The sequence below is a fragment of the Rhinatrema bivittatum genome, chromosome 3, assembly GCF_901001135.1.
Source record: "Rhinatrema bivittatum chromosome 3, aRhiBiv1.1, whole genome shotgun sequence".
NCBI lineage: Eukaryota > Metazoa > Chordata > Amphibia > Gymnophiona > Rhinatrematidae > Rhinatrema > Rhinatrema bivittatum.
In genome coordinates, this window is record NC_042617.1 from 303619370 (window position 1) to 303645513 (window position 26144).

The window sequence follows — 26144 nt, forward strand, 5'->3', positions numbered from 1 at the left end:
AATATGGTATATCTTATGTTCATTAAGGTGGGCTGAAGGTCAGATGAGCTCTCTGGGGATAAAGATTCCCACTGATATTAGTAAAATTTATGAGGTCAATGTCAATCCTTTACTGAGGAACTTGACCCAATCACTGAAGTTGTGGCGGCAGCTTCCTCTTTCCTTAGTAGGAAGGATATATCTGGTAAAGTTGATGAAAGTACTCTAGTGGTTTTATTTGATGCAGATGCTGCCTATTTGACTGAGTAGGAAAGATGTGAGGGAAATAGTCAGGAGGCTGAGACATTTTCAGTGGAGAGGGAAAAAGGCGAGTATCCCGTGGGACCTATTGACGAGACAGTCAGCACAGGGTGGGTTAAGATGCCCAGACATGCAGCTAGATAATTTGGCTTGCATGCTAAGTCACATATCTGATTGGCTTTTCGAAACCTCCAATTTCTCGCCTTTCCATTTGTTACAAAACTGGCTAAGATCTTTTTTCCTTGAACTCCCTGCTTCAAATTGCAGAGAAGGAAATTCCAAGTGCAGTAAGGGAACGTCATCTTATAGTCTCCTTCTGCAGGAAAGCCTGGGCGTTCCTCTGCAGGTCAACTCATAATGTCAATAGAGTCTCTTCGTTCATTTCCATTCGAGCTAATCCTTAATTTGAAACAGGATTACGTAATCCGGTGTTTAAGGTATGGCATGCGAAAGGTCTCAAGAAGGTTCACCAGCTTTTTCTGGGAAACTCTAATGTGTTACAGAGCTATCAGGATTTACAATCCATATTCCAACTTTCACATAAAGATTTTTGTGCATATTTACAAATAAGACATTATGTATTGAATCTGATTAAAATAAACCCAGGATTCGGTAAAAATGGGGTGTTAGAGGAAGTGTTATTAGGTAGTAAATGGGAAAGCCTTCATGTGCTGCGTTCAATAGACGACTGCTTCCTATTCAGTCAGGAGATGGTCTCTTGGATACTTTTAAGAAATGGGAAAAGTGGGCAGAGTTTACTTTGCTGATGCAAAATTTCCGACAGTGTTGTAAAAATATAGAGAGAAAATTACTGAAAATGTGATACTAAAGGAAACACAATACCAATTTCTATGTCAAGCCTCTGTGTCGCAGGAAAAAGCCTTTCAAGCTACTTTATGCGAGACTCCTGCATGTCAGAAGTGTGTTAGTGCTGAAGGGGAGTATAAACACCGTTTCTGGCAATGCCGTATGATTCAGAAATTCTGCAGTGAGGTACAGAGTTTTGCAGGTGCTCTTTTCAGAATACATTTGCCCTCAGAGCCCATGTTTTGGCTTTTTGGAAGTTATGAAAGTATATCTTCTCAGCTGGTGTCCAGTAACAAATTATTCTTAGTTTTCTTTGCTACTAACGAGATTTTGTCTATTTTACATAGTTGGGTAGGGACAGACTGCCCTAACTTACCACAAGGGAAATCTAGAATGGCAAAACTTTTTAACTTTTGAATATGTAATTGCGAAAATGACATCAAAGAAGCAGTTAGATAATGGTGTTGCAGGTGTGGCAGGCCTATTTAGAGACGCTGCCCTTGATGGTAAGAAATAATATATTTAATTTTTGAAGGATACTTTACTAGTACCTCACTTTATTAAGGCTCCTGATGAGCAGACCAGGGCCTAAGGATTTGGAGGACTCAACTGATGTGAAAGATTACGGTTTTCAATATAAGATGTAAAACTTTTATAACAAAATGTTCAGAGATTCTCCATGGGGCGGGGGTATGAAAACTGAGACATTGAGTCTATGGTTAACAACAGGAAGGTGATTCTGATGTTAAACCACTTTGGTACTGGTTGTTCTTTTCCTCTGAGAGATGTTGGTATGGTTTGTCCTTTGCTACAGTTGTGTATCATATCTCATTTGTTTCTGAAAACTAATAAACATGTTGTGAAAAAAAAACCCATTATTAGCAAGATAAGTTAAAGAAAGCTGTTGCTATCCTTGGAGTGATAGGAAATAGATCTTCTTTATGGGATCTGCCAGATACTTGGGATCTGGCCTGGCCACTATCAGAGGTAGGATGCTGGGCTCGATGGACTTTGGTCTTATGTTCTTACTTCTTAGGAAAATTGTCTTCTGAGTGTCCCGTCTGGATGAGTCCAGGTTTCTATTATTGCATACATATTGAATTCTGTTGCGTGCATGCTGGATGTGTGCACAATCATGATTAACTCACATTTTCAGCTCTAATTTTACTAGATGCAAGTATAAAAGTTTCACATTATACTAACATATCTTTGTCACAGAACATGCTGAAAATAAGTGGGGTTTTCCCCCCCCCCCCTAATTACCAAGCAAGGCCCTTGTAATGAGTTTATTTAGTGGGACCTGTTACTTCTACCATAATTAGGGAGCAACCACTTGTCATACCTTAGGTTTCTTTGTCTAATGGCGTGCCCTTTACTTGTCCTGAGAAGAAGCTGTCCTACTCAGAAATGCTTTAGAATACAAAGATTCAAACCTTGAGAGATGCATTCATTGTCTGCTTTCTTCCTTTCTAGGGTCTACCTGGTAAAGATGGTGAGACTGGTTCACAGGGCCCATCAGGTCCAGCTGTAAGTTTCTCTTGATTACCTTATCTGGACCCTTATTTAGTTGTTCCATTCTGTCATCAGCTACTCTTGCCATTGGAAGGTCCTGATGAAACTTGCTTGCACAACCAACCCGACTGTCTCCTTCTGTCAGAAATGAACAAAATGGGAGTGGTTCTCAGATGATGTAGAATTGCCCGGTGGTGGTTTGTGATATCTTTTATGGGAGAAGAGGGGAAGTGACTCTGAGTTATATAAAAAAATTCTAGACTTTACCTATTGGTGTTGCCTTTTATGTTTCTGCGACTTGTCACCTTCTCTTGTACCACTTGTGGTGGTTCTGCCTCTCCCCTATGTGGTATATCTTTTATGGGACTAATCAAAGAATTTTCTAGACATTGATCTTATTGTACAAGTGCTTTTAGGTCTCTTTTTCAGATATCTCATGTCTATGGCTTATATATTTTTTGTTGGCCCCATAAAATGATCATGGCCACCAAAGTGTTCTGTTTCTTCTGTGCCCTACACAGTGACAATCATTCAGATTCCATGGAGTCTTAGTAGGCTACGATCCCTATTAAAGAACCAACAAGGAAGGTGATTTAATCCATGAGTTTTCAGGCGCTCTCTGCCTCCAGAATCTGTGCAAACTTTAAACCATTCCAGACAGGTTTCTGAGTAGTACAGACAGAGATCCCTATTCATTTGGGTTTGTCCAGCTAAGTTTGGGACTTAGCTAGACAAATCCTGAGTCTTAAATATCCCTCCTTGATAACTAAATACCTGACTAAATATTAGCTGAACAAAAAAAGGGAAGGGTGGGGGTGTTCCGGGGGCATATCTTGAATTTACTCAGCTAGTGATGATATTTCAACATTAGCTGAGTAAAGTTATCCAGCATTCTCTATTGGGGAAGAAAGCTGGTCTAAAGTTAGCCAGATAACATTTAAAACAAATAGTAGCTGTCAAGCGTCGGAGTCCCCCTCCCTTTTCCTCTCCCCTTGCCCTCAAAAAAAATTGCGGCTGATCATTGAAGTTCCCCTACTGGCTCCCTGATGCCTTTCAAATAAAATTGTGCCTGAAAGGGTCTGATCCTACCCCCTTCACCAAAGTTAACATAATAGTTTAGAAATTCACCATCCTCTCCCCTGCCCCCAACCCAGAACTCTCAAGTCTCCCTAACCTTGAGCAGGATGAGTAAAGTGTTATACCTCCTCCCATGTCCTTAATACGTAAGTACCAGGAGTTCTACTAGCTCCCAGCACTTAAGCATTCATTTATTCATTATTTACTGGTTGGCTCTTTAATGACAGTTCAAAGGCCCTTCCTTCCCCATTCAGAACCAAGTTTTGAAAGGAGATTGGGCCTTCCCTGTCAGTTGCTGGGAAAGGAGCAATCTCTGTTCAGAACTGAGCTCTGAATGAGGCTTGGCCCTTCAACTGCCACTGAAGGGCCTATCAGTAAACAGTGAAGTGAATAAATTAATATAAAATGCTGGGAGCTGTCAGAGTTCCAAAAACCCAAGAGAGAAAGGTACAGTATAGGGCGTGAACATTTTCTAAGTGTGACAGAAGAGCGGGATCTGGGGGTAATTTATTTTATTTATTTATTTATTTATTTGGTGGATTTATATCCTGCATGATCCAAGGTACTCAGTGCGTTATCCTTAACATACATAATATAAGATAATGGGTACAATAAAATCAAAATAAATACAATAAAATAGAGTAAAAAAACATCATAAAAGAAAACAATTATTATGTCTGATGATCTTAAAATGGCCAAACAGTTGAATAAGATAATAGCAAAAGCCAGAAAAATGCTTGGCTGTAAAGGGAGATGAATGGTCAGCAGAAAAAAAGGAGGTGATATTGCCCCTATATAGGTCCCTGGTAAGAACGGGAAGTTCAGGCCTCTTGGTTTCTCCAGTTAAGCCTGACTGTAGCCAGACAAATCCCTTTGAATATGGGCCTCTAGATTTTTACACTCCTTTCCCTGTTTCTGCCTCGGCACTACAGCAATGCTCCTGATCCTCTCAGAACCTGCTTTTTAAACAATATTCCATGAAAACCAAAGGGGAGAGGCCTGACTACAAATTGGAAGGCTCTGAGAAACAGATTGGCAGCCCCGAGGTTAATATTCAAAGGGTTTCTCCAGCTAACCTTTGGAGTTAGCTAGACAAAATCCGAGATTTGAATATTTTCCCCGTTCTCTGGCTAAATTTTTATCTGGGTAGCTTGTGGTCCACACAGAACTGACCCGGGTACAAAAGGGGGTGGGGTGCCAGGGGCATTTCTGGGGCTTCTCTTTGTCCAGGCAGCACTGACATCAGCACTAGCCAGGCAAGGTTAGGTGGGTAAATCAGGATTAGATAAATGTTGTCCTAAAGTTATTCAGGTGGAGTTCTCCAGATAACTTTATCCGGGTACATCCAGCAGAAGACATATCTGCGTACATTCCACTGAATATCCGGCTAAAGTTCTCTAGATCATTTTTACCCTGATAACTTCTCTGCATGCCAGCTTACTCAGTATGAACCACCATATTTACATTGGAGCCTTTAGACATTTTTCTGAAGGTATGCTTTTATTAATTTTGAGAAAAAATGAGAGTATCAGAATAGACCAGATAACTAAGCCAGAGAGCTAGAAGGCCATTGACTATCTCACTAATACTGGACCAAAAGTGACCCTGTAGGACGCATTGCTTCTGATTTGTGTATTACTTGCTGATGAAGATCCTGCTTTGAGCTGTGCCTGGTAACAGACCGATGTTACAATCACTGTTGCTGCTTTTCTTCCTCAGGGGCCGGCTGGTGAAAGAGGAGAGCAAGGATCCCCTGGCCCTTCTGGCTTCCAGGTATGTAGAATAAATTGACTTGTGCACTAATCTGTATTAGCATGTAGTTTCATTGAAGCAAATACTGTACACCTTAACTATAATCAACATTAGTGTGTATAATTAATTATATTTTAGATAGGTGACTTAGCCTTAATGCCATCTGTTATAATAATGCAGCTTACTTGCTCTCATGTGTTACAGAGTAGCTGACTTGTTGATTGTGCTGTTAGTTGTAACAGTGTGTTCCTCTGGTGCTGATACGTATGTTGATCTGTATTGGTCTTATAAAGGAGAAAACTGCCCATCTTCTCTCATCCAAAATCATTACTTTTTCCTCTGACCTCATTCCCTTGCATCTCTTCAGTTCTGACTCCCCTGCAGTCATTTGTTCCATCTATTATTTTCCTCAGCTGATCACTGCAACTATTTCTGATGCCTTCAAGCATTCTGTGATCACACCACTTCTCAAAAAAACCTTCACTGCACCATACTTGCCTGGCTATCATCCTATCTCTCACGTCCTTTTTACATCCAAACTATGAACATGCCATTCCCCTACCTTAAATTTCTTGCATCTCCATTCATGTTGGAGCCACTCCAGGTTGGCTTCCATCATCTACAACCCACAGAGACAGCCCTTGACAAACTTCCAGAGACTTCTTCATGACCAAGACCAAGGGCTTTTACTCAGTTCTTATCCTTGTTGACTTATCCTCTGCTTTGGACATTGTTGATCATCTTCTGTCCTTGACACTCTGGAACTCCATCCTTTCTTAGTTCTCTTCTTGTCCCTCAATATATCCTCTGGGAATCCTCCTCCATGGCCATCCCATCAGTCAGTGTTGCTGTAGACTCTGTCCTGAGCCCTCTTCGCTTCTCTCTCTACCCTCAATCCCTTGATACGAGGGATATGTACTCTGATCTCCTCCCATGACTTTCAGTCCAGTCTTTATGCTGATGACTCACGATCTACCTCTCTGCACCAGAAATTCCACCCAGAATCCAGTCTCAGATTTAAGGCTGCTTGTCATACATCACTGTCTGGATGTCCCACTACCACCAACTTAAACATAACATGGTCAAAAAGGAACATCTTATCTTTCTTTCCAAACTTACATTCAACCAGTCCACAATTTTCATTGTTTTATTAACAAATTAAGGAAAATGGACAGTAATGACAAGAAAAGAAAACAAGTCTTAAAAATAAGAAATTACAAAAATGTTACAAGAAACAAACACAAAGCAGCAGAATAACAACAAAGAAGAGCCATTATAATATCAGTACCCCATGAAGCCTACAAAGAAGGAGGTTCCCAATTAATATACTAAAAAGTAAACAAAGAAAATAAAAGAGACAAATGATCTAATGGTATGACTAGAATATATGGTGAAATAATACATCTATATGAGCATCTGTTCATTCCCCTGAGGGCCTGGCTATAGAATCAGAAGAGGCAGGAAGTTGAATATTATCGGGTTTAGAATAACTACTAAGAAAATCCTCTAATTGTACTGGTTCAGAGATGGTAAAACAATTCCCCTGAAACTTAAATGCCTTAATTTAATTTATTGATTTATAAACCACATTTTTTAGGTAAAAAATCTCATACAAAGTACAGCAAGATAATAAAAAACAATCACCCATAGTCAATATTAACATAAAAATTAAACAATTAAAACAACAAATCTCTATGAAGTCTGATTCCTATCAGGGAGAAGAGAAAGATAACCATGAGAGTAGCCTTCATAGCATCATCATTCTGGGACTTCTCCAAAGTATGAATGATCTCCAGACTGTCCATAGATAGTTGTCTACCCAGGGACAAATCTCATGGAGTATCTTGATGTTTAGTTAGTGGTAGATAATATGCTAGATAGATGGCCCTGAAAGGCTTCTTTCAGGGCCATCAAAATTTCATGAAGCTACCTCCTCAATATCCCAGTACAGAACATTGGCCTATATGGGAAAATTAATACCATACATCTAACATTATTTCTTCTTGTGGAGTTTTCCAGCTCCTCAGTTTTATTATGCAGCACTCTTAAATCTTTGAAAAATGAAACATTCAAAACTTGAAAAGTCAACTTAATTTTCTGAAGGCTGAACTATATTTACAGATTGTTTTAAAATCACAATCAAACCCTGAACAAGGAATTTGGACTTCGTTCTTCTAGTCCCATAGAAAAGCTGAGAAATCTGAAATGATATTGGAAGTTACAGGTTAGCTATGGCCTGCAAAACGTCCTTCAAGAAAGTGGTCTGGGATTTCGGAATAATGATGGGATTTCAGAAGACATCTCTTTACTACAGATTGTTTCCTGTTAGCAAGGGAAAGCTGAATAAAACCTTTAGCCCCAGTTTCAATAGAAGCCCCTATGGAGGCCTCCACTTCACCTTCCACCATAGATGTTCTCCTTAGATGAAAGGATCATGGAAACTTCATCCTATGTGCTCTCTGTCCAGAAGGCTTTATCAGAGTAGCTCCAACCATGAGTCTTCCTGTACATCCTTCAACAGGACATTCTGTGACCATGATGAGAGAACTTCACTCCTCTACTGCATTGTCAAACTGGGAGACATCAAATTCAGTGGAGCTGGAGGGGAAACCTGAATCACCCCCCCAGACCCAATGAGATCTTCCTATCTATATACAGTTCTGAAGACCACATCTTCAAATGAAGATAAATTGTTGGGCCAAAGGATGGCTACTAAAATAATCAGTGGTATTCATTCCAAAGTATATGGGGAAAGACCTAAAAATCTAAACATGTATATCCTAGAGGAAAGGCGGGATAGGGGAGATATGATAGAGACATTTTAAATGCCTTGAATGTTTCCATCCAGCACAGGTGGGCCTCTTTCAAAGGAAAGGAGACTCTAGAACGAGGGAATCATGGGATAAGGATGAAAGGGGATAGGAGTAATCTAAAGAAAAAATTCTTTACAGAGAGAATATGGTGGAGGCAAAGACAGTATCTGAATTCAAGATAGCATGAGATAAGCATAGAGAATCTCTGAGGGAGTAATAAGGATTGTAAAGCTGAATAGTTGGTATGGATGGGCAGCCTGTTTAGGCTATAATGGTCTTTTTCTGCTATCATGTTTGTATGTTTCTAAAAGGAGAATTTTCCCCAGAAGCCCCAACTCCCTGCAAAAGCTCCATTGACTGTAAGAGTGACTGGTGAGAAACAAATTGGTTTAACAGGCCAGAATTCACCAGCTAAGACTTTGCCAGATACAATTGAACTTTGTTAAAAAGTTATTTCCTGCTTGCTCCGCAGTTCACGGTGGGTGACATATAAAAATCCAGAATTAAAACAAGACAACACATAACCAATAAAACAATGATCAAGCCAACATCCGACCATCTAACTCTTAACATTAATGCTGATTTTAACAATCTTAGAAATAGGCTTTTGACAGTTTCTTAAACAGCTTATGGCATTCTATGGATCACAATTGAACTGGAAGCAAATTCAAAGGTGCGGGAGCTGCATCTGAAAAGGCTCTTTCATAAACCTCAGCCAAATGAGCCATTTTAACTAAGGGAACCTCTAAAAGACGCTGGCTACTAGAGCACAGAATGTGGGATGTTCAATAGATCTTCAGCACAATTCTGGGGCCTCATTGCTCTTCCTTTGATCATATTGCCATAATCTTAAAGGCAAACACTGACATAGAAGTACGTTAGTTCCACAGAGTAGAGCTGCATTTAGTGCAATCTGTCCGTCATCTTGCTCCACCTCCTTCCCCCTTCTCCATTTTTCTATCTCAGTGGATAACCCTGTCACCCTCTCAGTCATTACACAGCCTTGAGGTCATCTTTGACTCCCCTCTCCTCTGCACAAATCCCAAATTCCGCTAAAATATGTCATTTTGTTTCTCTATAACATCACCAAAACCCATCCCTTTCTTTCTGAACACACTACCAGAATCCTTATCCATCACCTCTCACTTAGACTACTGCTACCTGCTTCTTACAGGTGTTCCAATGAACCAGCTCTCCACTACAGTCGATCCAAAATTCAGCTGCATGACTCCTCTTTTGCCAAAATCAGTACTCTCTTATAACGCCTCTCCTCCAGTCACTGCGTTGGCTCCTATTCGCTTCCGCATGCCATTCAAACTCCTTGTGCCCAACCACAAGCATACTCACTCCGAAGCTCCTCATTACCTCTCTCCTTTCTCTTCTCCGCATTCACCAGTCCATTATTTGGTTAAGCCGCTCATATCTCTACCCTTCTCCTCCTCCACTGTCAATTCCCAGCTCTGCTTTTCCCACCTTGGTGCACTGTATGCCTGGAACAGCCTTCCTCAGTTTGGTGTGTCATGATCCTCCTTTGGTGATATTCAAGTCCCGCCAAAAACCACATTTTTTTTTTTTCAGGTTGCCTTTAAATCTTAATCTGGCTATTCCAGATCTTAGCCCTCTCAATTTTAGCTATGTTCATGCTAAGAAATACATGTATTTGTCTTGTCTGCCTGTCTTAATTAGATCATAAGCTCCATGGAGCAGCACTGCCTCTAAGTGTATCTGGAAGCGCTCTAGAAATGATAAGTAGTAGCACTAATAGAGCGTCCCTCTGGTGCTGATTTCAGTGTGGAGCTATGTTTGGTTTTATTTGGTGCTGGACAGTTTCTGCTTTCAGGCTGATGATTTTTACATTTAATTCTTGTTAGTTGGAAATCTACATACAGCACATTAAATGTTTTAAATTCCACATTTTGCATTTTTATACTTGTATCTTTCAGGGACTTCCTGGCCCTCCAGGTCCTCCAGGTGAGGGTGGCAAACCAGGTGACCAGGTGAGTTGGAAAGTTTCACCTTAGCATCTAAGACTAAAGGTGTATTACATTTTCTTGCCAAGTCAGCAGTCTGCCTATGTACATGCAGATGTCGCTGTGCTCACAGTTACAGGTCATTATGAGATCCTCTACAGCAAATGTCCCTTCATCATCCTCTGACTTACAGGGATAATACAGGAGGCTCTTTCTAGGGATGTGCATTCGTTTGTGACGGAAGGAAATGTAGATGATATTTCCTATTTCATCGGGGGGTTCGGGGGGGCCAACGAAACGATAGGAAAACCCATGAAATTTCGTGTGGCTTTCTTATCGTTTTTTAGGGGGTGGGGGAGAAAGGGCATATTTAAAAAAAAAAAATAAAAATCCCAAACCCACTCCAACACTTTAAATTCAATTAATTGCAACCCCTCACCATCCCCAAGCCCCATTATTTGCCCCCCCCCCCACCCAAGACTTACCGAAAGTCCCTGGTGGTCCTGCGGGGTCCTGGGAGCGATCTCCCCCTCTCGGGCCATTGGCTATCACTAATCAAAATGGCGCCGATGGCCCTTTGCCCTTACCATGTGACAGGGGCCCTTTGCCCTTACCATGTGCCATTGGTCGGCCCATGCCACATGGTAGGAGCAATGGATGGCCTGCGCCATCTGGCTATATTCAGCCTTTATCCGGCTAAATTCTGGCCAGCTAATAAGTTAGGTGGCTAGAATTTAGCTGGATAAATTGGGGGCATTCCGGGGGCGTAACTGGGAGGAGTTGAATTAGCCGGCTAAGTCTGGTTGGGTCAAAGAGCTGTTCTAAAGTTAGCTGGCTATATTCAGTAGCGTGGCTGCACTGTTGCATAGGCCTCCAAAGTTAGCCGGATAAGTATCTTCAAAGTGAACTGATGCACATAGGTTCGCTTTTAAAATCCATTAAAGTTTGCTTGTATGATGTACATGCAGACTTTACTGCTATGCAGGGAGTCATAAAATTACCCTCCCTATGGACAACTTATTGTAAGGTTGCTTAGTTTCTGGGTTCTTTGTGGGCTGAGATACCTTTTATTGGCCTTCCATAAGAATTATCCACAGATGGGGATAATGATGGGGTACACCGAAAGGACTCTGAGACCCTCAGTACAGACTTCTAAGGTAGTCACTAAATTTAGGAGTCTATATTCAGCAAGCATAGGCACCAAAATATTGTTTCTGAATAAAAGCTCCTAAAATGTACTTTTGGTGCCTTAAATGGAAGCCCCTAAAGTTAGGCCAGATACACAACCATGTAACTTTAGCCTCCTAACTTAGGCTCCCAGTGCTGGAAATAAACACTGAGACCCACATGAGCTTTCTAGACCACTGAGGCCATCTGGAAAGCTCAGAGGTCATGTACAATATCCTCCTTGTAAAAGGTATCATAGACTTGCAGAGGATCTGGTTTATTCTCCTGGACCTGTACTGCTAGCTCCTCAAACTCTTTCATTTCTTTAACATAGGTAACTATTTCCTTTAGATTTTTGCCATGCATGTGTCATTGCTTTATAGAGACCCCCGGCCCCTTGTTTCATGCACTCTCTGCCCTTTCTTTTCTACAGGGCGTTCCAGGTGAAGGTGGTACTCCAGGTCTCGTCGGACCCAGGGTAAGTTCCAAGGATTCAGAATTATCTCTAGCTAGATAAGGAATGTCTTCAGGTCCCTCTGTTCAGAAACAAGCATTTCTTTTTTTTAGATATGTATATACAAATCTCTGTATTTGCCTTGAACCAGGGATATGATTGATATTAATATCTGAGGCTGATTTTCCTCGCCTTCAGCTAAATAATGTGTTTTCTTTCCGACTCTATGTTATCGTCCATAATGTAACGTCCCTCTCAGGAAATCCAGATGGACTGGCGTCACGGGAGCGGGTGTGTGTGCTGTACCCCAGAGCCCCACTTGCTCCAGTGATTGGGGGGGGTTATGAGTTACAAAATAGCAATAGGGAGATATGGATCCCACGTCCAACCGTTCCACCACCCCTCGTCCCACACACACACTTTTCCCACAATGAGGATGGCTATGACTTTACTGATATCAGAGAACAAAAACTAAGGAACTGAATAGAGGAAAACAATGGTAGTAATGGAACATGAAATATCAGCAAGAGACAGTAACATGAAATTCTCTGACAGTCAGGACATAGAACTAACCAAGGTAAGAACCATTAACTGACGTTCAGATATAGCTTAACAATTGAGTACCCAGGAATTTCATATACCCTAATGTCCTCAGCCGCTTTACATGTGCACACAAAAAACCCCCCGATGGGGCCCTTGCTGTCTTATATGAAGGCAGATGGTGGAAAATCCGATGAGTGTCTCTCTCTCTCTCTCTGGGGTGCCCCATCCTCTCCACTCCCTGTTTCGCTGCGGCCAGTGTCCCTTCTTAGCAAGGAGGCAGAGGCCTGAAACCAGTTTCTCACTACAGATCCCTTGTCCCACACGGATCTGCCTTGGACACACTCAGCAGTGCTTTTAGCAGGCTATGTAGATACATAGGAGTCTAAATTTCCTCTGAGCTGTTCTTCCGCATTGATAGGGGTGAATGAAAACCTCTCTTCTGCTAAAAATACTTCTCTGCCAGCCCAGTGCAGAAAAGTGCGTTCAGCTGAATGCACCTTTCTGCGCAAACTTCAATGTGCATTTACTGCGGGCAAAACTCGCCGACGATACAGCAAGGGGGGGTTTGCGCACAGGAAATGCACGTTTCCAAACGGGAGCACTGCTTAGTGCCCGCGCATAGAAATCCCATGCAAATGAGGGCATTAAGCATTACCCCCTCGATGCAGAGAGACCACATCTGGCCAGTGTGCCCTTTTTGTGCCGGAAACTTAACTCCTGGTTAGAGCTGGCGTTAAGTTTGCAGCGCTATAAAAAAAAAAAAATGTAAAAACTATCTGGGGAAGTGCCGGCAGCCACCGCCATTTACCCAGAAAATAACTGACTTACCAGGGGAAATGGCGGCCACAGCCAGCACTTACCTGCATAAATACTGATTTATCCATCTGTCTGGCGGCAAGTACTTATCCAGCTAAGTAGCGGCGACCCGCAGCGGATAGCCGTATAACTACCGATTCGTGCGCCTGTCTCGCGGCTGTTTCCCACTGCCAGATAGACAGATAAATCAGAATTTAATCGGGTAAGTGGCGGTGGCGACTGCCGCTTCTTACCCGGATAGCCTGTCAGAAATGACTCCACCCCCCTTCCCTAGTTAAAATGTGCGTTTGACCTGTGCCGAACACACATTTTACAGTTTTTATGCATTTGTTAACTCCCTACGCAATAGCTTACTGCATCGGGAGTTAAAAGAAAAATAAAAAATCTTGGCATTAAAAATATGCGCTGAAAACCAGAGCGCACGTTATTAGCGCCAAGATTATTGCATCAGCCTTTGAGCGTCTTTTTTTGCTTATCTCAGGCCCTCCTGGAGGGAGATCCGGCAACCAAGTTCCTGTCTCTGTATGCCTTCACATCCGGGCGCACTGCTTTCTGCCTCCTGCTTGCTGGTTCCATGCTGTTTCTCTTTCCAGTCAAGGACCAAAAAAATCCCCCAGCTCTCTTCTCCTTCTGCTTGGCTATAAGCCACTCCCTCCAGAAAAAGCTCCGGCAGACCAAGACAAAATGCGCCTTTTTTCCCCCTTTTGTTTTTCTCAAGTGATAGAGCAGCAGAACTGCTTATGTCTTCTTGGTTGCTGGCCAGTTATCATAGGCTCCCCCAAAGTCAGATGGTCCTTTCCTCTGTGCTGGGCCTAGTTAACCATGTCACTGCTGGTTCTGCAGAAACACAAACTTCTGTTATCATAGGTTCCCCCAAGGTCAAATGGTCTCTTCCTCTGTGCTGGGCCTAGTTAACCATGTCACTGCTGGTTCTGCAGAAACACAAACTTCTGTTATCATAGGCTCCCCCAAGGTCAGATGGTCCCTTCCTCTGTGCTGGGCCTAGTTAACCATGTCACTGCTGGTTCTGCAGAAACACAAACTTCTGTTATCATAGGTTCCCCCAAGGTCAAATGGTCTCTTCCTCTGTGCTGGGCCTAGTTAATCATGTCACTGCTGGTTCTGCAGAAACACAAACTTCTGTTATCATAGGTTCCCCCAAGGTCAAATGGTCTCTTCCTCTGTGCTGGGCCTAGTTAACCATGTCACTGCTGGTTCTGCAGAAACACAAACGTCTGTTATCATAGGCTCCCCCAAGGTCTGATGGTCTCTTCCTCTGTGCTGGGCCTAGTTAACCATGTCACTGCTGGTTTTGTAGAAACACAACCTTCTGTTATCATAGGCCCCCTCCAAGGTCAAATGGTCTCTTCTTCTGTGCTGGGCCTAGTTAACCATGTTACTGCTGGTTCTGCAGAAACACAAACCATGCAAAAGCAAGAAAATCCAGTTTCTAACATACAGACTGTTCTTTTTGGGTTTGTTTTTTTACTTTGACACCCCTCTTCTCAGAGCAGGGGACAAGCATGGGCTGTGCAGTCTCGGAATCTCTTTTTTCAGATCTGAGGCATGGTTTTAATAGTTCAGCCTTTAAACATTTTTTCACAATAATAGGTAGGGACCTACAATAGCACACTACAGGAGAGGTTAATTCAAGCTATTATAAACACCGGACAAAGAAACAAACAATGAATTTCATAACAGAGATGTAGACCTTCAACATGTACATCTTGGCAGTAAGAGCAGGCAGTATTATAGGTGTAGCCCCTTGCTTGCTTCTTCTCCAGGCTCAGGGGCACATCTGGGAGCTTTGGGGCTCCAGGGCACTTTTGACAGGGGAAAAAGCAAGTTTGCAGGACCCTAAGTCTGTGGATGTCTTCTTTACCTTCCACCGCAAGCAGCATAGCCATACAAAGTGGACCTGTTCCAACATAAAAGTTTACTGGAGTCCTTCGGCAATGTGAATAACTTGGCAATTAGTAGATTTTCTTCTAGTGCAAGACATGCAGAAATTAAAATCCAACACACAGTCAGTGGCTTTTTAATCATAGATTCTGCAGCACTAGAGGATTCCTTTTTTTCCCGCATCCCTAGCAGTGCACTTATTAGAGATTCTCCCCAACTGGGTCTTTCCTTGTATTAGTGACTGTGTAAGGCTGCTGATTCTTCTTCTCTTGGATGTCAGTGAAATCTCCTCTCTATTTCTGATGGTTTCTCAATTTCGAGACTCCTTCTGAACAGATTACGGATGAGCTCCTGTGGACGTACCTTGATGCAGAAACCCCATAGTAGCCGGTTCACTCATCTGGTAGGCATTCCTTTGCTCCCAACTGTAAATCCACCTCTTATGACAGATAAAGTACTGTGCCCTGGAAAGAAGGATTATAGGATATATTTCTGGACTCCCTCTCCTGAAAGCCTGGGTGCTGCATTCCTGGAAGAGACCTTCTCTGCTGTAGAGAAACCTCTCCCTCTCTCTAAGACCATTCCCAGTAGAAAATGTCAGCACTTTCACGCTTCCTTTCTGATCACATGTATAGGAATCTGCAAAGGCACATAGCCTATTAGTAGGGGCCTCCTCGAATGTAGGGGCTCACTGTTGTCCTTGGGGGCCATTTCTGCTCCTAACTCATAGTCAGCTCTCAGGTCACACCAACACAGTTTAAATCAGGCCACCGGGGTGCCGGGGTTCCTTCCAGCAGGGAGGAGGATAAACCTCCGGAGCCCAGGCTCATGGGGGATGGGGACCTGCACATAGTCTGTCACTTCTTTCAATCTGCCTTCGGTCACAGTGCTCACACTTGCTTGAGGGCACCCTTACCACTGAAGAATGCACTGGACACTCTGGTGGGGGGGTTCAACCAAAATATACTGCAACCCAAAAAATACTTAAAGTCCAATTCAGAACAAACGTTTTCCAAATAATCTTCTCACACACACACACACACACAGTCCAAAGGTGTCTCTTTCTCAGTTTTAAAGATTGAGTCTGTGTCCCTTTAGATGGCAAGCACTAGGAAAGGACTCAACACTCTTGAACGATAGAGCCTGGGCTCCTGGTAGAGCTGGGATCTCCTATATCTTTCTCTCATGGCAAAACTGGACTTTTGGGGGGGTAGAAAGTCCCAAAGTGTTCAAATGTCCAGAACCTCTCCTCCTTCTCTGTGGGCAGGAACTGGTGGCAAAAATTCCTCCTAAAACAACAGACAACAAAACTCACTTCTCTCTTCTTCTTAACTACGCGACAGGAGCCTCAGCACCTTCCTCCCAAGGCAGGAGCAGGATCCAAAAACAACTGTAACCCCCCCATAAAAACAGCTCTTTTCAAAACCATTTGCCACTCTCCAGAGATACCTCCTGCTAGATCATGGGGTGCTTAGCCAAAACTGTGCCTCTCTCCCCTGCTGAACAATCCAACAAAGGCTCTGTGGAGGTGCCTGCAGGGATGGTCTGAAAACTACTGGATCCTAACTCAAGGTTTAAGCTAGGGACAATTTAACTAGTGAGAGACCTAGGTGGTCTCTTACATATTGTTATTAGCTATTAATCGTTCAGGGTCACTCAAATATCTAATTCCATCTAAACCCTTTCCTCTGTATATCTGGCAACATTTCCCTTCCCATATCTCCCATTCCCCTTTAAAATGGAAATATGCTGCGATATGATACTACCCAAATTTATTAACTGATGCAACATCAAATTCCCTCACATCTCCCGAAGAGACGATCCTCTCAGGCTCACCTCTTCGGCGAGTCGTAGCGGCACGTCTCAGCATTTTAGGAAAAGAGTGACATCGGAGGCAGGCAGGTCAGGCATCTGCATTGAGCACGGGGAGGGGGGGGGGGCGGGCTCCTGCACAGTATAGAACAGCTGAGTGGAAAGGCCATTGATCTCACTGACAACCCCAAACTGCCCTCTTTCAGCTCCCCCACGGTGCAGAACTGTGAGACCTGAACTCGGCACTTTGAGACCATTGGGCCTTCCTACCCAGCTATTCTATGTTGTGCAGGAGCCCTTGGACATTAGAGCTGCTGACTGATCCATGGCAGCGAGTTGAGTTTTAACATCTTGTGAATTAAGAGTAGAATTTGTATTGATTGTGTTCAACAACAGAGAAAGCAATGCAGATCTCGTAACACATCTCTTTAGCCATGACCAAATAGCAATCTTGCTGCAGAATTTGGCAAAACCTGAATAGCGCACAATGGGCCAGATTTTAAAAACAGCGCGAGGGCATAGATTTGTTCGCACAACCCGGCGCAAACAAATCTATGCCTGATTTTATAGCATGCGCATGGAGGCACGCGCATGTTATAAAATCCGGGGTCGGCGCGCGCAAGGGGGTGCACACTTGTGCACCCCCTTGCGCGCGCCGAACCTTAGGGGAGCCCCGATGGCTTTCCTCGTTCCCTCCCCCCCTTCCCCTATCTAACCCGCCCCCAGCCCTAACTAAACCCCCCTGCTGACCAGAGGTAGGCGTAACTTGCGCGCACCGGCCGGCTGCCGGTGCGCCATCCCTCAGCACCGGCCGGCTGCCGGCGCACCATCCCTCAGCACAGCGGCTATGCCGGAGGCCTCGGTCCCGCCCTGGCACGCCCCCAGGCCGGCGCCCCACCCATGGCCCTGCCCCCGGAACGCCCCTTTTTGCAAGCCCCGGGACATATGCGCATCCCGTTACACATCGTATACATATTCTAGTTCATAATCATAAATATTCTAGGATATCACACTATCTACAATATAAGCTAGTTCACATTCATACATGTTTTGGTCAACCTAGCAATAAATACAAGTTACAGTTCTACTAAGAATGCACTTCACATCATTCATTCCTTATTGCTCGCTCCACTAACATTATCTCTGGTACTGATGTAGCAGTTATCTGCATATTGGTATTTTACGTAAAGTTGTAAGCATTTCTAAAGAGCCATGTTTTCAGTTCATGCTTGAAACCCTTTCTGTTGTCTGACTTATTGACTCTGGAAGTGAGTTTCACAGTTTGGGCCCTGCTATGGAAAACATTCAGTCTCTTACATGCGTTAGGTGTGTGTTCCGAGTGGAAGGTGTGTTAGGTGTGTGTTCCGAGTGGAAGGTCCTTTGTTTCGTAATCTTAGGTCTCTCTGTGGTGTGTAGTGATGAAGAGTCACTCCTAATAAACATGGGTTAATATTGTTGATGATATTGACAATTAGAGATAATACTTTATAATGAATTCTGGATTATACAGGATTGTATACTAAATTGCAGAATGACAGGAAGATACTGCAAATTGCTATCACACAACCTATTGCACATATTTCATTCACATCACAATAGATATGATCATTCCTATCTCTTCTGATGTACACAGCACTACACGAAACAGGTCATATAAAAACTGATAATACATACCCAATATATACATAATACAAAATATATTTATAGAACAGAAAAGAAGCCGAAAAAATTAAATCCTCAGAGGTCAATATTCAAGGGCTTCCTCCTGGTTACCTTTGGAGTTACTTGGGCAAAATCTGAGATTTCAAAATCTTAGTCTCTCCCACCCCACCCCTCCCATTCTCTGGTTAAATTTTGTCTGGGGAGCTCATTACCAGCACAAAATGTAGCCTGGTAAAATGGGTGATGCTGGGGCATTCAGAGGGCAGTGCTAAACCTTGGCCAGTGAGCGCCAATATCCAGCCCTGCCTAGCTAAAGTTAGCCAGCTAGGTCTGGTTGGATTAGCTGTACCAGTTGCCTGGGTAGCTTCACCTGCCTATATTCAGCAGATATGTTCCGCCAAATATCTGGGAAGATTTATCCTAGTAACTTTCCCACTTACCAGCCTGCTGAATATCTGCTTCTCAGTGTCTCAGTGTGCCCTAAAAAAATGTTGTTTCTTTTTTTTTTCTTTTATGCAGTTTTTTTTCTTTTGTTTGTTTCTCTTTGTTCCGTTTATTTGAAATAAAATAAAAATCAAAAGAAGCAGGGGAAGAAAAAGGAAAGTACAGGAAATATGCAGACACATGCTGAATTTATCTTTGCTGTGCTAGCAGGAGAGGAGGGGTGAGCAAGAGAAGGAGAGGGCTAGATTAGGGAGCAGAGTGGCTCTTCTTTGCTCTGCATTGTCTCCTCCAGGCTCACCTACTCCCTCCTGTCTCTGAATGACAGGAGAGGAAGGACTGGATTAGGGAGCAGAATGGCTCTTCTTCACTTGGTTCTATGCTCTTCCAGGCTCAGCTCTCTCCCGTTCCATGAATGCTGCCTGGGAGGGGAATAGAACATTGCAATGCAAAAGCACATAAACAAACTAAAACAGGATACTCCAAGCTGCGGATTTTACATCAGTTAAAGCCTGTACTAACATTCCAGGACTTCTGAACTGTTTTACAAACTCTAATATTCCCAAACTTAGATTACTGCAACTCTCTATTACTAGGCCTCCCCTCAGGTCAATTAAAACCATTACAACTACTACAAAATGCCATTGTAAGGCTATTGTTAGGGAAAGGGAAATTTGACCACATCACCCCTTTGCTGATTGATGTAGACTGGCTGCCAGTACAATCAAGAATCCACTATAATGTACTTACACTCATCTTCAACATAATCATTGACAGTAACACCTGCTTATTAGGCGTGACTCTCCAACCATACACACCACAACGAACACTTAGATCACAAAACAAAGGACTATTAACGGTACCTACACCACGGAACACTCATCTAATGCATACACGAGACCGAATGTTCTCTATAGCGGGCCCCAAATTATAGAACTCTCTACCTGAGTAGCTACGTCTGATTACAGAAAGAAAGAGCTTCACACGTGAACTAAAACGGCTCTTTAAAAAAGCGTATGATCTAACATAAGATAACAACTTGTAGAGAATTACATTGATATAGTTTGATGAACTAGCAACAATTAGTAAGAGACAAAGAATATTCAGACAACTCACTGACTACCTCATGAAGGTTACTTAAAAGGAACTAATTTATCATGAATTACTATTTTAACAATCTAGTTAACATGTTTTGGTGTGGTATTGACCTATAATGTGAATGTTGCTTTTCTAAACCATTGTGATCTTGTTTTGGAATGCCGGTATATAAAATATCTAAAGAAAGAAAGAAAGAAAGAGTTGGAGCAAGAAACAAAGGGCTATTTTCTGTTGCCTAACACTGGGGTCACTGACCAGTAGAGTCATAGGGACAGAGCTCTGTGTGCTCATACAATGAGCCTCCTGCTGTGCAGGAACTGGGGCAGCTGCCACATAGGTAAAAGCGACTCTGAATTCATGACCTATGCTCTTCACGCCATACTTTACCAGATGTTCCTGCCCACGGTCTATACGCTGTATACTTCCCCCAAATATTGCAATCCATGGTGTACGCTTTTCATTCTGCACCAAATATTCCTTGATAATATCTATATTCTACATACTGGCCCAGACGTTCTGCTTATGATCTATATCGACTGACCCAAATGATTTAGAGGTGAACTTTCTGTCTCTTTCCCTTTCTAGGGTGAGCGTGGTTTCCCTGGTGAGCGTGGTTCTTCTGGTCCTCAGGGTCTCCAGGGCCCTCGAGGTCTTCCTGGCACGCCTGGCACAGATGGTCCTAAAGTAAGTTCTGGTTCATTTATTTCAAACTCTTATATCCTGCTCTATTACCAAATTCTAGGCAGGTTCCAACAAAAACATACATAAACTATCATATATAGCGGGCAGCATGAAACCCTCTACGAACAATACAGCAAATAAAGCCCACAGTGAACCCGAAAGATTACAGCAGCTCAGCCCGTGCCTCACAGTAATGGGAAGTATGAGCCTTGGAAATTCAGTGCTCTGGATTTCTTTCAGGAATCCCATCAGACAGTGCCTCGGACCATGCGACATAGGAATGGGAATTCTGTATTCCATCAGACACTGTTTCAATCTATGTAACACAATGCGCTTGGCTGGGATGAAATTGCCATCGGTGGGATTACGATCAAACACCTCTAAATCAGAATCCCCCACCCCCACAACGAAATTGATAACTGCAGTGGGCCTCAGAGCCTCTGTTGACCCAGGGTAGCCGGCCACTCAGCCAGTGAGTAAAGCCGCTTGCCTGGATCACAAGAGCGTGGACAGAAGGGAGCTGCCCCTGCTCCGTAGCACGTTGCAGGTTTGGGGGGAGGACGGGACTTGGTACTAATTTGTATGTTGATGGTCTGATTCTCAGTCAGGTTATCACACGTGGCAGAGCAGCTGCCTCTCGCTGCGATCTATGGAAAGCCACGCCTTGAGCTAAGCGATTGTACCTCTGCTCCACAGAAGGTTTCTGGCTTCCTTGAGCTTAGGGCAGGAGTGGGAATGCTTAGCTTATCTATTCTTTCAGACCCTCTCCGATCGCAGGAGAGTTTGCGGGATTTCTCATTTCCTTGTTATTAACTGGACATATTTTTCTGATCTAGGGTGCCAATGGCCCAGCTGGCCCCACCGGTGCCCTGGGACCCCCTGGCCTGCAGGGGATGCCTGGCGAGCGGGGCACTGCTGGAATTCATGGAGCCAAAGGAGACAGAGTAAGTGCCAGTTTTGCTCCTTCCAGTCTTAACATATTCCTCCCCTGAACTGATTAGTAAGTATGTGCACTGAGAAAGCTTGTATTTCCTGTTGTTGGTTCATAGATCGGATGTGACCAGTTCAAAAGCAAAGAAGTAATGTAAAGTGCCTTGCATCCTTCGGGGTAGAAAGGGCAAAGGCAATGGATAGCACGTGTGGCGGTTCTGTGATCCATGCGCGCCAAGCATTTTCCCATAAGCATAGACGGGGTGGGGGGTGGTCATTGGCTACCAGCCCTCCTAAAACAGGCAGCAAACCCGCACGTGAGTTACATTCGGTTTTCAAAGCGAACTTGCACACTTCAGTCCTCTGTGAAAATGATCCCATTGGATTAATCCCCACATGATAAAGGAATAGGGTGAAAAACGGTGTAACAAGTTCAATTAAATTAAACTCTTTCATACGCGCAGAGGATTTGGGGGATGTTTTCCACGCATGTTGTGCTTTGGAAAATGGAAGAGCGTGTGCATAAGAGCAAAGTTCCCTGACCGCGCCTCTGTTCAGTCCGGATAAACTTATGTGCAAGCAGGACATATGCAGGCAAGTTCACTCGCATGTGGAGTGTAAAAGGCCATTTCTGTGGGCAAAAAAAAAAAATACTGTTTAACTCCCGGAAATAGCTTTGAAAATTACCCTCAAAATGGGGAAAGCCTTTAGCATGTCTGCCCTTAGAGATAATACCTCGGGCGTTATCCACCTGTTCATGAAGGTCCCTAATTTAGTGAAAAGGCCCTGGCTGAAACCCGCCACCTGACTTCCTATAAGCAACAAAAGAGATCTGCAGACAATGAGCTACACATCCCTTCCTTCTTTTGTTTTTGGCCTGAAAGTTTCCTCCTGCTTCGCTGGTCTTCCTACTCAGTTGGAACCAGGGCTTGGATATCAGCCTCATTCACAACCGTCTGGGGATTTTTTTCCCCCTGCTTTGTGTGGTTCTGGGCCAGGATCCATACTCTAGAGCTCCTTCCGGAACCCTGCAGTGATAAGCCCTGAGCTGGCCACTAGGTGTCACCATCACACGATGACTATGGATGTCTCCATCCAGCGGCTGTGAATGCCACCTTCGCAGCACCCTCAGCCGTAACTGACTCAGGGAGCGGAAAACCCGAGCCAGCAATCAAATTAAGATCCTCCACGTAGAGATAGCACTGAGCCACCAGTCCGGCCCTACGCTCATTTTTATCTAAAAAAATCCAACTGTCTTAGCTGGATTTTTCAAACCTTCAGCTTACCTACTCCATTGTATCCTCTGGTATTCTTGATTTTGGTCCCCTTCTTTTGCTGGCCTGACATTATTTCCATAATTTTTGGAATAAAGCATAAAACATAGAAACCGATGGCCAATAAGGACCACAAGGTCCATCTAGTCTGCCCATTCTTGGTGCAATACCGCAAGGCCCACTCCTTATTATTGCCATTCTCCATAATAAAAAAACCCAAACTCCTTCTCTGAGTCCCTTGTTAAGTTGTTTGTGTCGTATTCATGTGTTACACTTATTCATGTGAATGCCTGAATGGGTGTGTAGGAGGGGGAGGGGGAAGGATGTGATGACAAACAGCACAGCAGTACCCTCTCCTTTTCATCTACTCATTGTAAGATGCATGTTGAAAACTAAATAGAAATTCCCCAAGGAGAAACAGCTGTGACCTTCAGTGTGAGATGTCATTGTGTTGAGCCACGCCTTTCCTTCTCTCAGCAGAATAAAGGACGTCCTATACTGTCTTCTCTCTGCCTCACTAGCTACTAGATAGAAAACCCAGCTTCCACTTCCTGGAACCTCAGTGGGGGGGGATCGTCCCTACCTCTGATGAAGCTTTTGTGTTACACTGAAGGAGGAAGGCTAGGGGGAAAGAGGAGGAAAGTCAATGAATATTGATCTTTAATTCATTTTCGTCCCACAGGGAGATACTGGCGAGAAAGGCCCAGAAGGTGCTCCTGGTAAAGATGGTGGAAGAGTGAGTAGCAAAGTAGTCCAGTCGGTAGCATGGCTACTTTTCTGTGCCCCTAACATCATTGTCTTATTATTTAATATCTTCCCAATGTCCTATAATTTATTTGTTAGTCAAATATTTACGATTCTTCCTGTTGTGCTAACATGGCATGTCTAGAGACATGTGAGCAGTTCTTTCTGCTCCTATAGTCTTTCCCCCACCAGCCCACCTCACAATTAATCCCTGCTTCTGTGTCTTTCCTTAGGGTCTGACTGGTCCAATTGGTCCCCCTGGCCCATCTGGTCCTAATGGTGAGAAGGTAAGAACCACACATTCTCAGCAGTAAGATCCTAGGAAGCTCTGCAGAACTCCGAGCACGTATAGCAAAGCCTGACTATTGGGCAGAATAATGTTTCCCTAAGTTCCTGTTCAGCCCCTTGCCACTTTATAAAGATCCAAAATCTGCAGACTCCATGCTCCATTTGCAACCTGGAACTGCTGGGATTTGCACCTCCATCCTTCTGGCTCCAATCCAGAGACTCTACTACGGAACTAAGCGAGCGCCTCACCTAGCTGAGCTAGGAGATTCCTATCCTGTTTAGCCTGCTCCTAAACCCCCTTTTTACTGTATTGCTGATCAAGAGAAAAATAGCTTTTTTGATAACAGTTTACAGCCCCACTGCTTCCTCCATCTCTGAAGGTTCATCTCTGCAGAGATACGGGTTTATTTTCCAACTAAGATTCTCATGCAAAAGGCAGATGTTGAGGGATTATTTGCTCTATTGTATGAGATGCTATATTGGAGTGGCGAACCAGCAGGCTGACAAACTGCAGCTTGCGAGAAAAATCTAGCCTGTACCACTGACTGTCTCTGCCTGCTGAATGCAGCAGTCCTCCTTCTCCTCAGCCAGCTCATGAGCAGAAATCGTAAGTTTACAACTTCCAACCCAGAATCATGTACTCAGAAGGAAGAAGATTGCAGCATGCAGGACTTATCTGCTTTTTCATTCACATCCTCTCCTGGCCCTGAAAATGATGACTGAAAGCAAGATTTGGCTCGGCTGCTGTGGAACCCATCCCATGGTACTGAAGAAGCAGCCCAGGCTGTTGTAAGCCCATCCCATGGCAGCTAAAGAAGCCCAGGCTGCCATGGAGCCCATCCTGCTGCGGCCAAAGATGAGGTCTGGCTGGGCTGCTGCAGAACTCATCCCTTAGTGGCTATAGAAGGAGTTCAGGCTGCCATGGAGCTCAACCCATAGTGGCCTATGATGAGGTCCTGACAGGCTGCCACAGAAGAGGAATGGTAGGCCGCCACAGAGCCCATCCCACTGTGGCTAAAGACAAAGGTTGCCACGGAGTCCATCCCATGGTAGCCAAAGACAAGGCCCTGAGAGAGAGCATGTGTGTGTTTGTGTGTGTGTGTGTGTGTGTTTGTGTGTGTGAATTTATGTGTGTGAGAGAATCTCTGTAGGGGTGTATGTGAGAGAGAGTGTGTGTGTGTGTGTGTGTGTGAGAGAGTGCCTGCCTGTATGTGAGAGAGAGTGCCTGCCTCTGTGTGTCTGGAAAAGAGTTCCCGTGTGTGTGTGTGAGAGAGTAGGTATGTGTGTGTGTGAGAATGCCTGCCTGTGTGTGTGTGAGAGCATGTGGAAAATGAGAGAATGAACATGTTTGAGAGGGATAGAAGATATATTTTGTTTGCCCCTCCCCCCCACCCAATCCATTATAATTTCAGGGTGACTGGCCATCAAAAGATGCCAGGTATGGAGAGTGGGAGATTTTTTAATCTTTGCAAGTTTTAATTTTGGGGTAGTGTTTGATGTACCTGCTATTTTGTAATATTTTATTGGTCTTTGGGGAAATATTAAAACAGTTATGTGAGTCTTTAATTATTGGATATTCTATTCTATTTTGAAATATGTATTTCTTTATTAGTATGATTTTACTATTTTGAGTGATATTTTATATTTCTTGATTTTATTTGGTGTTTTATGAAGAATGCTGATGGTTATTTTTTCCATTGTTGCCCTGCATAATACAGTTGGGCTTGTTTCAATTTCCAGTTTAATTTTTGTCTGCATATTGTTAATTTTACTTTATGATCTTTTTTTTTGTTCTGTATTTGGTGAGGGTCTCTCTGTGCTCTGCATGTGTGAGGTATTTTGCTAGCAAAGGGGAGACTAACTGGCATCTCGTGAGCTTTATTCTCTGGCTGTGGCATCATTGAGTCTCCTGGAGAGCCTAGGTGCCAAGAAGGGGTGGGAATGGGAAAGGGAGGGAGCTGACTGTGGAAAGCCTTACAGCAAACAAGAACTTTACATAGGGGTGGATTTTAAGAGCCCTGCTCGCGTAAATCCACCCAGATTTACGGGAGCAGGGCCTTGCGCGCCGGTGCGCCTATGTTCCATAGGCCTACCGGCGCGCGCAGAGCCCCGGGACTCGCGTAAGTCCCGGGGTTTTTTGAGGGGGGGCGTGTCAGATCGG

At 43.8% G+C, this 26144-nt stretch overlaps 1 protein-coding gene across 2 annotated transcripts in view; it reads left to right on the forward strand.

Annotated features, from left to right (window-relative positions):
- COL2A1 (collagen type II alpha 1 chain) overlaps nucleotides 1-26144 on the forward strand; it is a 167057-nt gene that overhangs the window by 91443 nt on the left and 49470 nt on the right. For both annotated transcript variants that reach the window (XM_029595088.1, XM_029595089.1), the window contains 8 exons: nucleotides 2521-2574; nucleotides 5356-5409; nucleotides 10145-10198; nucleotides 11772-11816; nucleotides 20652-20750; nucleotides 21584-21691; nucleotides 23634-23687; nucleotides 23929-23982. In XM_029595088.1, coding sequence (XP_029450948.1) covers nucleotides 2521-2574; nucleotides 5356-5409; nucleotides 10145-10198; nucleotides 11772-11816; nucleotides 20652-20750; nucleotides 21584-21691; nucleotides 23634-23687; nucleotides 23929-23982 — 522 coding nt within the window. The remainder of the gene's footprint in view (nucleotides 1-2520; nucleotides 2575-5355; nucleotides 5410-10144; nucleotides 10199-11771; nucleotides 11817-20651; nucleotides 20751-21583; nucleotides 21692-23633; nucleotides 23688-23928; nucleotides 23983-26144) is intronic.